The sequence below is a fragment of the Panthera leo genome, chromosome A1, assembly GCF_018350215.1.
Source record: "Panthera leo isolate Ple1 chromosome A1, P.leo_Ple1_pat1.1, whole genome shotgun sequence".
Lineage (NCBI taxonomy): Eukaryota > Metazoa > Chordata > Mammalia > Carnivora > Felidae > Panthera > Panthera leo.
The window spans coordinates 114,355,251-114,370,072 of record NC_056679.1 but is presented as its reverse complement, the minus strand read 5'-3'; the positions used below and the strand labels follow the sequence as shown (position 1 = coordinate 114,370,072).

At 36.3% G+C, this 14,822-nt stretch overlaps 1 protein-coding gene across 10 annotated transcripts in view; it reads left to right on the top strand.

Annotated features, from left to right (window-relative positions):
• FAM13B (family with sequence similarity 13 member B) overlaps positions 1 to 14,822 on the top strand; it is an 88,812-nt gene that overhangs the window by 39,182 nt on the left and 34,808 nt on the right. For all 10 annotated transcript variants that reach the window (XM_042935890.1, XM_042935939.1, XM_042935883.1 and 7 more), the window contains 3 exons: positions 11,748 to 11,789; positions 12,377 to 12,532; positions 14,324 to 14,462. In XM_042935890.1, coding sequence (XP_042791824.1) covers positions 11,748 to 11,789; positions 12,377 to 12,532; positions 14,324 to 14,462 — 337 coding nt within the window. The remainder of the gene's footprint in view (positions 1 to 11,747; positions 11,790 to 12,376; positions 12,533 to 14,323; positions 14,463 to 14,822) is intronic.

Genomic DNA, 14,822 nt, shown 5'->3' with positions numbered 1-14,822 from the left:
GGGCTGTCAGACAGCAAGATAGGTGTCTCTACCAGAGTCATCTTTGAGATTTAGTGATGATCAAAATTTCAGCTAATATTTGCATATTAGCCTTTTTTTGTAGTTTTGGGTGAATGATTGCATGAAGATAAAAAATACATTCTTTGGTTATCCACCATGGATGAAAGAAAAAGAGGGGAGAGATATCCCTAGAGTACACAGCCCTAGAATATAGGGAGCATTAATAAATTTGTTTTAGGGAATTAGTGGATACTGTACTTCATGAAACTGGAGATTGAACTTTTGGTAACTTAACGTGCCATCTTGTTGAATTTTTCTGTGAGGTAGTTCATAAACATTTACTGCAGTGTTAGGTAGCTACTCTTTTTCTCTTCAGAAGTAGCTGTGGGAAAATATGTTAGAAACCTAAGGGAAATAAACATTTAAAAAAAATTATTTAATGTTTATTTAAATAAAAAAAAGTTTATTTATTTTTGAGGGAGAGGCAGAGACGAAGACAGAGCATGAGTAAGGGAGGGACAGAGAGAGGGAGACACAGAATCTGAAGTAGGTTCCAGGCTCTGAGCTCTCAGCACAGAGTCCGACGTGGGGCTTGAACTCACAAACCGTGAGATTTATGACCTGAGCTGAAGTCGGCCGCTTAACCAACTGAGCCACCTAGTCGCCCCAATGTTTATTTATTTATTTTTGAGAGGGAGACAGAGCGCAAGCAGGGGAGGGCAGAGAGAGAGGGAGGCACAGAGTCTGAAGCAGGTTTTAGGCTCTCAGCTGTCAGCACAGAGCCCCCCATGGGGTTCAAATTCACAGGCTATAAGCTCATGACCTGAGCCCAAGTCGGTTGGTTAACCAGGTGAGCCACCCAGGTAAATAAACATTTAATGATGGTTTAAAAAAGCAGTTATCAAATTTTTTGTTTTCACATGTTAAATTCTTAAAAATTATTGATGACTACAAGACCTTCGTTAATGTGGATTATACCTGTAGGCATTTACCATGTTACAAATTAAAACAGCAAATTTAAGCCACTGGAAGTGTGGCTTTGTTGGGTTGCAGTTTGGAAGATGCTTGTATTTGCAGCTGTACTACAGCTGTTTTTATGTAACACAGCTGTTATGTTTTTCTATTGATAAATTCCACCTCCTTTATTAGTTCTCAGTCAGCAGTTTTCAGTTTTTTTTACACTTTAGATTTATTTAGAACCCAAAGAACTTTTGTTTCAGGGGTTATGGCTATTGGTATTTACATTATTGGGAATTAAAATTGAGAATTTTTTTTTTATTGTTTATGTATTTATTCTGAGAGAGAGACAGAACAGAGGAGGGGCAGAGAAAGATGGAGAAAGAGAATCCCAAGCAGGTTCTGCACTTTTAGTGCAGAACCCGACACAGGGCTCGATCTCATGAACCGTGAAATCATGATCTGAACTGAAATTTAGTCAGACCCTTAACTGATTAGGCCACCCAGGTGCCTCAAAACTGAAATTTATATATTTTTTAAAGTAGCAATAAACCCATTAAATGTTAATGTAATGAATTTTTTTAATTCTTAGAGCAAGAGCATGCACACGAGTAGGGGAAAAGGACAGAGGGAGAAAGAATTTTTTTTTTAATGTATATTTTTAAGAGAGTCCGCATAACTGGGGGAGGGGCAGATAGGGGAGGACAGAGGATCTGAAGCAAGCTCTTTGTTGTCAGTGAACCTGATGCTGGGCTCAGATTCACAAACCGTGAGATCGTGACCTGAGCCAGAGTCTGATGCTCAACTGACTGAGCCACCCAGGCACCCCAAGAGAGAATCTTAAGCAGGCTCCATGCTCAGAGTGGGGCCCCAATGCAGGGCTTGATCCCACGACTCTGGGATCGTGACCTGAGCTGAATTCAAGAGTCGGATGCTCAACTGATTGAACCACTCAGGCACCCCGAATTCACACTCTTTAATATCACCACTGATTGTATCAAAAACATCTTTAAGTACTGGGACATTATTGAATTTATGAAGATAGGGGTTTTCCAAAATTCAAATGTTTGCTTGAAAACTCAGATTTTAACAGTATTGTCACTCGTTTTTCTTAAAGTTGCAGTCTTGCTCATTTTTGAGAAAATGTCTGCCAGATATTCAGGTTGGAATAACCATAATTTGTCAGCTGATCTTTCCAATGAAAATGGTGTTCCATGATAAAAGTTCAGCTGTCAACTCAAACAAGACAAACATTGTACTACGCTATGCCTCAGAAGTGTTTTATGTGTACTTCCCATTTTTGTCATACCAAGTACTAAAATGAAGTATACTCAGAGCTGAGATAAAATTAATAATTTTTCTGCTGCTTCATCAAGGATTGGTCTCCTTTTTAAAAAATCACAAGTGAGGGGTGGTAAAGAATGCAGTGGCCATGGTATGGTTTGGTACCACTTGCCTGGATTTGTGCTAAGACCCCATGCATTTTTTTCTACCATTGATTTTGCTTCCTTATGCAAATGTCACCACAGTGGAAAAAGGCAAATGTTATGAAAATAGTTTTGGTCTTTTTGTTCACAGACCACCCTTTGAGAACCAGTGGTTTAAATATTTGTGTAGGAGTTGTACTGATCAGTCTGTTTATGCATCCGTTATTTCTGTATATCATTTGCTATTAGTCCTATTTTGTGATGATTTGAACTGACTTCAGAGTGGAAAAAATGCTGGGAGTTAGGTATAGGTAGCTTAGGATATGTAAAAACCAGGTTGCTTCTGAGGCTTCATCTTATCCATGAGGTCCATGAAAATCTCAAGATCCTTTCCAAAGTGACTGTATCTGTAGATAAAGAATTATTGCTCTCTCTGCACATACTTATCTGTTATTTACCTTTGTTGTTTAAATGTACAAATTTTAGGGGAATCTACCTTGAAAAAATTTACAGAGGTAGGAGAGTTCTGAACAAGTTTTTAACTTTTTTTTTTTTTAATTTGTGCCTCATATATTTTACTTAGGCTTCAGGTTTAGGTAAATTTTATTTTTTTTATTAAAAAAAATTTTTTTAATGCTTATTTATTTTTGAGAGAGAGAACATGAGCAAGGAAGGGGCAGAGAGAGAGAGGGAGACACAGAATCTGAAGCTGGCTCTAGGCTCTGAGCTGTCAGCACAGAGCCTGATGCAGGGCTCGTACCCACGAACCGCGAGATCATGACCTGAGCCGAAGTCATACACTCAACTGACTGAGCTACCCAGGTGTCCCATTTTTTTATTTTTATTTTTAAAAAACACTTATTTATTTATTTTTGAGAGTGAGAGAGCACAAGTCAGGGAGGGGCAGAGAGAGAGGGGGGGAGACAAAGAATCTGAAGCAGGCTCAAGCCTCCCAGCTGTCAATGCGGAGCCCTACACTGGGCTTGAACCCACAAACCGTAAGATCATGACCTGAGCTGAAGTTGGATGCTTAACTGATTAAGCCACCCTGGTGCCCCTAGGTAAATTTTAATGTATACTCATGTTTGCAGAACTATACATCAAAAGGTTAATTGGCAAGGGCGTCTGGGTGGCTCAATTGGTTTAGTCTCCGACTATTGTTTTAGGCTCAGGTCATAATCTCACAGTTGTGAGATCGTATCCCACATCAAACTGTGGTCTGGGTGTGGAGCTTGCTTGAAATTCTCTCTCTCCTCCCCTCTACCCCTCCCCTACTTGCACTTGCTCTTTCTCACTCTCTTTCTCTCTCTCTCAAAAAAAAGTTAATTGGCATTCTTACATTCTTATAAAGTTCATTTATAATTGTGCTTTGCCTTCGTAAACCTTGGAATTCAGAAATGAAAATTTCAGTATCTTTTTATGGGCTGTTGATGCTACGGCTTTATTTTTGTGAGTTCATTGGTTTCTCATGGTTTGTTCTTTTTGGGTGTAGTGCAGGATAAAAGGTGTAGTGTTTGAGGAAGAGCTCTGAGTTTAGGGTTTTGAGATTAGTCTCTACAACTTCATTCTGTGGATGCCTTATTGTTGAGGAAATGGGCCCTCAGCTGACTGACTACAGGTGGTTCATAACATTTCCCTTCTTTCATCCACTGAATCCAGTAATTTGCAAAATATTTGTTGGGCAGTCCATTACGTTTTCACTAGCTAGGTTCCACTAAAGAGGAGGAAAATGTGGGGTGCCAGAGTGGCTCAGTTGGTTAACTGTCTGACACTTGATTTCAGCTCAGGAAAAATGTACGTTGTGGAAGTGTCAGAATTGTTGGGCAGGGAAAAGTAGAATTTATGCTTTGGGTCATAAGAAAGTTCTATTAAAGTAAAAATTGTTTTAAAGTACCAGAGCACAATAGATATTGACAAGTTCTCTTTCTTTTCCCTCCCCTTGCCCTATAAATGATGCATTTAATGTTTTAAAGACTTGTAGTTATTATTACTTACTGACTTTCTAGTTGTAAAGAATCTTTCACTTTATTCTTATCATAGTTATAGGGTATTCCCAAGTTAATAGGAAGAGTGAAGAAAGGCTTTTGCTTTTGGCTTGAAAGGGATGTATGATTTTTCTTCTGTTTTAATATATATTTACTTTTTGAGATGATTGTTTTTAAAATTATAGTTTTGGAGTATAGAAATTATCATAATTTTAGATTTGAAAAATTAACCACTAATGGTTTTATGAATATGGGTAATAAATGAACAGTAGTAGTATTGTACTTTTTGTGTACTGTTTTATCAATTTCATATTAGTCATAACATATCTCCAGATAGGGTAGTATGACTAATGCAAACAGATTGGTTTTTCTGCTTTATGTTGGAGTAGGCTTAAATATTTCTACAGGAGTGCTACTCGGATTCAAAATTTTGTCCCCTTTTCCCTCTGTCCTGCAAAATTGCACAGACTTGGGAAGAAATTTGTGGACTCTTGATTAGGTCTCTCCTTGTCAGTCGTGACCTCATGTTGCAGCCTGCTTCCGTTTAGACTGCAGCTCTGATAATTGCTCAGCAGTTTTTATAAGCCCATCACCATCCTTTATGGTGTTTGAAGTCTCTTTACCTGATGTTTTTGTTGGGAGATGCCATGGGTTCAGAATGGCTTGCAGAACTCTGTTGCACAGGTAAAGTGATCCTTATCAGATTTAATTGAAGCAGAGCTGCAGTACTTTTATGAAGTGTTATTTATAACATTAAATATTTGTAATTGAGAAATTAAAATAATAGTAGTTCCCTGTGATCACTGTATTTGAATTACAAAATACTTATAATTGGAATAAATGGCTGCAAGATTGATTTTATGTAATACTCTCAAGAAGATTACATGCTTGTGGGCAGATTTAAAAATAGAGTTAACAGAAGGGAGAAAAAGGTCAGAGAATGACTGTATTCTTTTTTTTTTTTTGTAATCTTTTAATATTATACTTGACTACGGACTTTAAAATATGTATGACCCTTGTAATTTATTGTTGCTTCTGTTAGTCTGGTCTTCTTTGGGGGTTTAGTGAAAATCCCCATCAGGTGGGTTTTGTGGCATCTGTCCATATAGTACCTAAATAATTGACTTTAAATCTGTAAGCAGTTATTTTTCTTTTGTCTTTATTTTTCAGAACTCACATCCTCTTGATTCCTATGCTATTTTGTTGCTGTTACAGATGGCATAATTGTATTGATAAATCCTTTTTACAACCATAGATGTGTGTTAGCCATGGTTTGTGCATAAGTGCTTTCTACCCAAAGAAATTGGCTAAGTCTGAAAATAATAAATTCTTTGAAGTCTGAAAACTAAATCATTCCTTTGTCCTTTACAAGGTCAGAGAACGAATTTGTACAGTCAACTTCTGTAGCCTCGTGAGTGACAATCTGACTTATAAAGTATAAAATCTATTTGATTTATTTACTAAGGCTTTTTGGGGTAGGGAGAGGGTCTGTTGAAAGCAGTTGTTTGATTGTCCCTCCATATCTTTAGGGCTAAAGAACCTTTACTCTTACACTAATAATCTAGCTCATTGATTACTACATATAGATATATACAAATACATATATACAGGTATTTGTAATTTAATCCCAGTATCATTTAAAAGGGATAGGAAACAAAAGATCAACTCTGTCGATCTATCCAACATAAGACCATTAGAATTCTTGCTTTTTTTTTTTGCTCTTTTGGATAACTGGAAGATTATATTAAAGTTCAGTCATTTCGGAAGCTAGAAATAAATCTAGCAACTTTAACTTCTAGTATGGATAAGAATTGTCAGTGGTATTTATAAAAAAAATGTAGACTTTTGGGGAGTGCCTGGGTGGCTCAGTCGGTTAAATGTCCGACTTCAGCTCAGGTCATGATCTCATGGTTTGTGGGTTCGAGCCCCATATCAGGCTCTGTGCTGACAGCCCAGACAGAGCATGGAGCCTGTTTCGGATTCTGTGTCTCCTTTTGTCTCTGCCCCTCTCCTGCTTGTGCTGTCTCTCTCTCTCTCAAAAATAAATATTAAAAAAAAAAAAAGTAGACTTTTGGACCCTACCTCCTCTGGGAGGGCCTCAGAAATCTGTTTTTTAAAAGGTTTAAAAAAAATTGGGAAATAAATCATGCACACAGAAATAGGCATCAACGTATATAGCAAAGCAAGTTAGTCAAAGCACATATCTTTGTAACCACCATCCGCATCTAGAATAAACCCTGATAGCACCCCAGTAGGTCTCACAGTCCTGATCTCCTCTCTCCCCTCTAATGGTAACCACTATGCTAACTTTTTGACACTAGTTTTTAGCTTTATGAAAATTAAATGTCACTGTGTATATATTTTTGATTCAGCTGCTTTCACTAAACATTGTATGTGAGATTTGTCCATGTCTTAGGTCTTTGTGGTTCATTTTATTGCTGTAAAGTATTCCATCCTAAGATTACACATCAGTGATCCAATTTAATATTGGCAGACCTTTGGATTATTTTTACTTGTTGATTATTTATTTTTGTTGTGTACATTTTTTTTTTTTAAGTTTATTTTCTGAGAGAGAGAAAAAGCGCAAGTGAGGGAGGGGCAGAAAGGGGGACAGAAGATCCAGAGCGGGCTCTGCGATGACAGCTCATGGACCATGAGATCATGAACCGAGCCAAAGTCGACGCTTAACCAACTGAGCCACCCACGTGCCCCTGTCGTGTACATCCTTATATACATCTTCTGGTGCACGTATGCATGTACATGAAGACATAAATTTGACTTTTAACTTTTGTAAATATTACCAAATTGTTTCCCAAAGTGCTTGCCCCAATTTACACTAACAGTGCATGAGCATTCCCAGTGCTTCGCATCTTTGCCAACACTTGGTATTAACAGTTTTGGAGGATATATAATATTATTTCCTTGTCATTTTAATAGGTTCATCCCCTTTTCATGTGTGTATTATCAGTTAATTCTTTTGTGAAATAGCTGTTCTGTTTCTTGATTTTCTACTGTTTTTTTTTCCTTGTTGAATTGTAGGAGCCCTTTAAAAGTATGCATTGGAAATATCTTTTCATTTTATGTTGTGCCTTTTCCTTCTCATATTGTGTCTTCTGAAGAATGATTCTTAATTTCATTCAGGTTTACTGTTCTTTTCCCTTTGTGGTTAATGCTTTTGGGGTTCTGTTTAAGAAATCTTTTTCTAAATATGTATTTCTGTATTATCTTTTTTTTACCATAAAAATAAATTTTATTTGTTTTATTTTTTTATTACGTTTAAAATTTCAATTTCAGTTTAGTTAACATTCCTATATTACCTTCTAAGAACTGTATCATTTCACATTTCTTGTTTAGGTGTATAATCTACATTATATTATATTGTCCTTGTGTGTGAGATGGTGCCAACTTATTTTTTTCAATATGAGTTAACAGATTGTCCGAGTACTCATTTTTGGAAAGACTGCCATTTTCCCTGCTTTCTGTAGTACCAGCTTTGTTCCTTATCAAGTGTGTATTCATGGGTACATTTCTGTTCTGTTTTTCTTTTTTTTTTAAACAATTTTTTTTAACGTTTATTTATTTTTGAGACAGAGAGAGACAGAGCATGAACACGGGAGGGTCAGAGAGAGGGAGACACAGAATCTGAAACAGGCTCCAGGCTCTGAGCTGTCAGCACAGAGCCCGACGCGGGGCTCGAACTCACAGACCGCGAGATCATGACCTGAGCTGAAGTCGGCCGCTTAACCGACTGAGCCACCCAGGCGCCCCATGTTTGTTTTTTCTTGTGCCAGTGCTATGTTATTTATTTTTGCTTTATTGTTTTTGGGGTCTGGGGTGGGGTATAGATCTCCAATAAAATAGCACTGTCACCCCAGGACAGTGTGATATAGGTGGTCCATGGATCAAATCCTTGTTTTAGGGGTCGTAAGAAAGCCTCCACATTCTGGCTTAATCTTTACTAGCCTGTGTGTGTATAGCCTGTGTGTGTATAATTATAAAAACATGCTATTTTAAAAATTATTTATATATAATTATTTATATATATTTTATCTTAATCTTTAGATTTGCATTTCTAGTAAGTTTTCTTATATCCGTGTATCTATTAGCATTTTAATAATCTAATCTGATGGGAAAAGGTGAGAAAATTCTTCTGAGAAGTTAAATAAGTAGTTGCCTAACAATGGCAGATTTGAAAAATAACAGAGGATATATACTCCCACAAAAGTTAAAACATGATACTAGGCTTTAGTAACAGACTGATGGACTAAGTAGTTGAGAATTAGAACTTGTTGAGATTTTGGTGTACAGTACAGGAAAAGCTCACCAGAAGCCACAAATTAAATGGGGAAGGGAAGGATGTTGGATTTATATGTTTTCTTCACACCATTTGATATACTACACTGTCAGGTATTAAAAACAAAATACTTCTAATCATGTAAGTATGTAATGTGTGTAAGCTTAGAAATTGCAAGTACTACTGAGGAAAATATAACTAATCAGACCATGTAAAGATATATCTTCAATAATTAAATAGGCAACCCGTAAAGGAAATGAAAAATATAAACAACAAATCATTGTAGCAAAATATCAGAAAAAGACTTAATCTTAGTTGACATTTAAGCACTCTGGAGGAATACCTTCATTTATCTTTTCTTGTTTTGTTTTGTTTTTTGTTTTGTTTTGTTTTGTTTGCGGAAGTCACTAAGTGTTAACTTTCAGCTCATTTGAAACTACTAGAAATGGACCCATGGCTAAACTCTTTTTGTGCACGTATATGTGATTTTTCTCCCCAGTGTTTCCTTCAGAAATGAACTTCCCAAAAACATCATTAAAATTTGAAAAATTTTTAAGTATTTCCCTTGAGGGTATCAGCATGAAAGCATTTAGAACTAAGAATAATCTGTTCATGAAAACTAGCATAATACTGGCTGTTAAAAAATTTTTTTATAAAGCTGAGAGATGTTATGTGTGCCAAACCAGAGTGGCTTACTGTTGTCTGATAAAGCAATTGTGCAATTTGCTACTCATATGTTTACTGTAAGGGAGACCTGAAGATTACTGCATGAATGGTAAATGATGTTATTTGGTTTCCTGCAGAGAATCCTGAGAATATTCATCTGATAGACTTTGTTTCTTATGTTGGTTAGAGTTTGTGTTGGCACATTTACAGGGGATCTTTCATAAAACTGATTTAAATTTACTTTTTAAAAGTGACTCTTCATTGAGTCACAGACATACAGAAAAGTTCACAAATCATAAGGTTATTGAATTCTCAAAAACTCAACTAGTATAACCACCACCTGGGTTACTTGTTCCTTCTCAAATTCTTCCATCTCCCTTTTTGCCAAAAGTAGCTGCTCTGTGGCTTCTGTTGCTATAGATTACTTTTTTCTGTTAACTATTTTTTTCTTTAAAAATCAACTTTGAGCAGCATCTGGGTGGCTCAGTCAGTTAAACATCCTAACTCTTGATTTTGACTCAGGTCATGATCTCACTCTTCATGGGATTGAGCCCCACATTGGGCTCTGTACCGACGTTGTGGAGCCTGCTTGGGATTCTCTCTCTCCCTCTCTTTTTCTCTCTCTCTGCCCCTCCCCTGCTCTCTTTCTCTCTCAAAATAAATAAACATTTTAAAAAAATCAACTTTGAGGCTGTAATTTTCACTCAATAAAATGCACTTTATAAACGTACGCATTTGCATGTATGTGTTTACAACCACCACTGTCAAGACACAGACTCTTTACCATCACCCAACAGTCTGGCCCCATGTCACGACTGATATCCTTTCTGTCACTGTATTGATTAGTTATTAAAAAAAATTTTTTTAATGTTTATTTTTGAGAGAGAGTGAGTGCAGGAGAGTCAGAGAGAGAGGGAGACACAGAATCTGACGCAGGTTCCAGGCTCTGAGCTATCAGCACAGAACCTGATGGGGGCTGAAACCCACAAGCTGAGAGATCATGACCTGAGCTGAAGTCGGACATTTAACCGACTGAGCCACTCAGGCGCCCCACTGTATAGATTAGTTTTGCCTGTTTTAGAATTTCATGTAAATGGAATCCCCTCTAGTAGGTACTCTTTTGTGTCTGGCATCTTTGCTTGGCATAATGTTGAGATTCATGTTCTTGGCATTTTTCAGTTGTTTGTGCCTTTTATTTAAAAAAAATGCTGAGTGTATTCCGTCGTAGGATGTCCTACAATTTGTTTCTGTATTCACCTGTTTGCGTTGATACCTTTGGCTATTACGAATAAAGCTGCTATGCTTGTGCAAGGATTCCTATGGAATTATACTTTCACTTCTCTTGATTAAATACCCAGGAGTTACAATTGTGGGCTCATTTGGGAAGGTTTTTTTTTTTTTTTTTTAAAGATTTTATTTTTAAATAATCTCCACACCCAACATAGGGCTCAAACTCATGTCCCCGAAATCAAGAGTTGCTGGCTCTGCCAACTAAGCCAGCCAGGTGTGCCCCCGCCTGTTATTCCCCCATTTGGTAAGTTTTATAAGAAAGTGCCAAACTGGTTGCCTGGGTGGCCCAGTTGATTAAGCGTCTGACTTGAACATGAGTTCGAGCCCCGCGTTGGTCTCTGTGCTGACAGCTCGGAGCCTGGAACGTGCTTCGGATTCTGTGTCTCCCTCTCTGATCCCTCCCTGACTCACTCACTCTCTCTCTCTCTCTCTCTCTCTCAAAAATAAACAAACATTTTTTTAAAAAGTGCCAAACTGGCTTCCAAAGTAGTTGGAACATTGTACATTTCCACCAGCAGTATATAAAGTTCTAGTTGCTTCACATCCTCACCAACACTTTATTTTAAACGTTGTAGTGGTGTCCACGTTTCATTGTGGGTGTCAGTTGAACTTTTAACTATGGTAAAAATGGGATTATTTTGTCTATTTTTATAAGTATCAGTAGATACTGTGGTGCAGAATTGGCTGAGGAAGGTCTGCTACTGGCACAGTGAATGAAATAGTCTGATTTTAGTATCCATTTTGCCTTTTTTTGTGACTTGAATAGTAGCACATGCTGTTACTGTTGGCAGGGAGTACGGAATGAGCACTGATGCCTTCATACTATCCTAGATGAGGTGCTTTTGTTGGGCTAGTAGTCCACTTTTTTCCCCTTCAGCCTTGGAATAGGTCAGTGTTTCTTCACTTGAGCACCAAATGAAGTAGTTGCCTATACACATGGGTATGTATAGTTTTTGTATGAAAAATAAATTCTTTAGAAAATTAGCATCACATTGTGCCAGAGATGAACATGTAACTTACTGCATGCTCTCCTGGTTGTGTCGAGGTCATGCAAATGTGGCAGTTTTCAATACTTCATGAAGTTAATATTGAAAAGTTTTAATAGCTTTTTTCTTTCTTTGATTACAGTGCCCATTTATCTCCCATCAGCATCTTACCAGCCTCTGCAGAGTAAGTAGTATACTTAGAGAAGACAAATCGGTTTTTAATATAAAAATATTACTAAACTGTGGAAATTAAAATCATGGTATATTATGCTTACTGTAGAGGAAGGACTGTACATAAGTTAGTGAAACCTAGTTAATATTTTATATACTGCAGTAGGAACAAATACATATGTATATGTCTCTTTAAGAAGTAGACTTCATGTAAAAAATATGGACAGGGTCCTTACAGTTTTCTTTGATTTAGCTAAGTATTGACAAATTGTTTTGCGTTATAAATGTAGCTTTGCAAAGTCTATTTAAATGGTTTTCTGTATAGTTGCGAGGAATGAATACTGGGACAGCTGATCCTTCCCACCTTGGTAGTAATAGTGATAGTATGGTTGATTTGTCTATTATTTTGGGCAAATTTCTTTTAAAAATTTAACCTAGTATCATGTATTCCTTTTGTATGTTTCTTTTTGTATGCTAGCTTATACATTTCAGTACCCTGATAATTTGTTTTACTAGTCATTGGTTTTAATGTTTATATTTATGTGGCCAAATGCCCAGTTAGGGTGACTGCTTCTTACTAAAATGTGTTCTGTTTTGTAGCATTTTGGAAAGAACAATTAGAGCAGCTGTGGAACAGCATCTTTTTGATCTGCAGAGCAGCATAGATCATGATTTTAAGAATTTACAGCAGCAAAGTCTGGTGTGTAATAATGAAGCAGAAAGTATTAATTGTGATGGGGAAGGATCTAATAACCAGTAAGAAACTTTTACAACATTTTACTGTTATTTATTGTTATAAAATGTTTGATTATCTTCTAAAAACCATAGTTTACTTAAAATGGGATCTTGGGGATTTCTGAAAGTGTGTGTGGAAAGTGACTGTATAAATTTGTATGTAAATTGTATATAGTTAATACTGAAAATCTAAATTTTCCATTAAGATGGTAGACATTAAGTCCAATACTGCCAGGTTTTCCTCCCTGAGCACCAGATGAAGTAGTGAGCTTAGCTTTAGGGACTATGTTGTATGAAAAATAACTTAAAAAACCTTAAAGACCCATACTGTGTGCAACACATGGTCTCACCATGAGAGACATGAAGTGATCTAGACAGCAAGGTACGGGGACACCAGATTGACTTTGCTTGTATTGCATAGTCATTAAGTGAAATAGTGAGCAGAATCATCCTTTGCTTTTTAAATTTTATCCCCTGTCACAAGCTACTACCCTGCTGGCCTCCCTGCATACTTTTTTTTAGGTTAGTTGTTAGTAGTTGAATTTTGTATAAGTTAAAAGTATGTCTGTGCTGTGTGATGTTATTCCACTTTTCATTGCACTTGTTACTTTTAAATGGATAAAAAGCCTCATCTCCTTTCCTGTTACCTCAGCCCTGCACTTGAGGGATAAATACGTGCCTTTCTCTGAGACCATAATGCAGTGATTTCATAGTTTTTATTTACCAGTTTTTATTTGGAGGACAGATGAGAAAGATGTGTATGCAAATTTGGAGGGTTCATAGGAGGTAAAAAAAAAAAAAAAAAGATTGGGTAGAGTGTTTCTTTTTTTCTTTTTTTTTAAATTAGATTTTTAAAAGGCCAAGTGTGTATAGTGCATTAGAATAGCTATTAAATATGAATTGAAACCAAAAAAAATTAATGGATATGAAAACCAAGAGTTGCAATATGTTTATTTTAGGAATGCCATATTGTACAACTTGCAGGTGTGCTCTGTAGTCTGAAGAGATGGCATCACCAGCCTGTGGAGCTTTGTGGCCCTGATTTGTGTTGCTTTGAAGGCATGATTGGAACTGATAAAACTGGATTGCTTAAAAGCATTGCTTTTAAGAGTATTGGGCCAAATATGAAGGAAAACAGTATCTGAAAATAGCAGTAATTAAAAGTTGGAAATAGTAGGAAAGTAGTCCAAAGGTTATAATTCATATAAGTAGATTCCTTGGCGTTAGTCTTTAGTTTAGCTAGAGATCCTGAAAATCTATTTCCATGCTCACACAATAACCTTATTTTTATCTCTGAGGAAATAACTCATGTTCTATCATTGATGGTGGTATTGTCTTTGTAAATGAAAGCCTACTGCAGTATTTTGCATATTCTGAATAAATTATGTAACATGCAAAATTTGTAGTAGGAAACTACTGTTGTACTTGATAAAGTGTTGGACACTGTGGTGTTTAGTGTTTAGTGCTAGACTTGTATTTTAATTGAAACAGATGATTATAATTGAGAGTATGCATTTGTAAGGGAAATTATTTTGGCACATAAATTATTCTTTCAGCTGTTCATTTGTTTATGAAAATTTTCAAAGGGAATAACAAACAAGGTAGTTTTCTCGAAGCATTCTCTGGAGAGACAAAAATAAACTTAGTGTGTTTAATAATCTAATTGACAAAATGAATAAAGTGTGGAGTTTTATGAAAAGGACTCATTATCTTAACAAGTGGAAGTTTCAGATCATTATTGATATTTATTTATTTTAAAAGCATTACATATTCAACATTTGGCCTGATCTGATTTTTTATCTTCATTACTAGGGTTGATATTGCTGATGATATTATTAATGCCAGTGACAGTAACAGTAACAGAGACTGTTCAGAACCTGTGGCTAGCACTAATTTAGACAGTGAAGTTATGCAGCAAGATTTTGTATTTGAGGATGAAGAAAATAACCAGGTAAGACATGGAAAGAATAAAAGATCTTTGGGTTAGGTGTGCTAGACCTGCAACTCTGATTGCTTTGTGTATTCCTTTCATACCAGAAGTCATAGTTCATTATTGTTGACACACACATTTTTTTTGATTATGAGTCCCAAGAACATACACTCTATCAGTAAAGATCAGGAACCATCATTGGGTAGAGAAGTAGATATAAAATATTTAAAAATATTTTCCTGAAAGGAAACAAATGACATTGTTAGCTGAGGTGGTTGGTGGTATTATGGTTGTATTTTGTTCTTTTTAAAAGCTTTTTTTTTCTAATTCCCAATTTTTTCCTGAAGAACGCGGGATCTTTTCATAGAGAAAACCCATGAA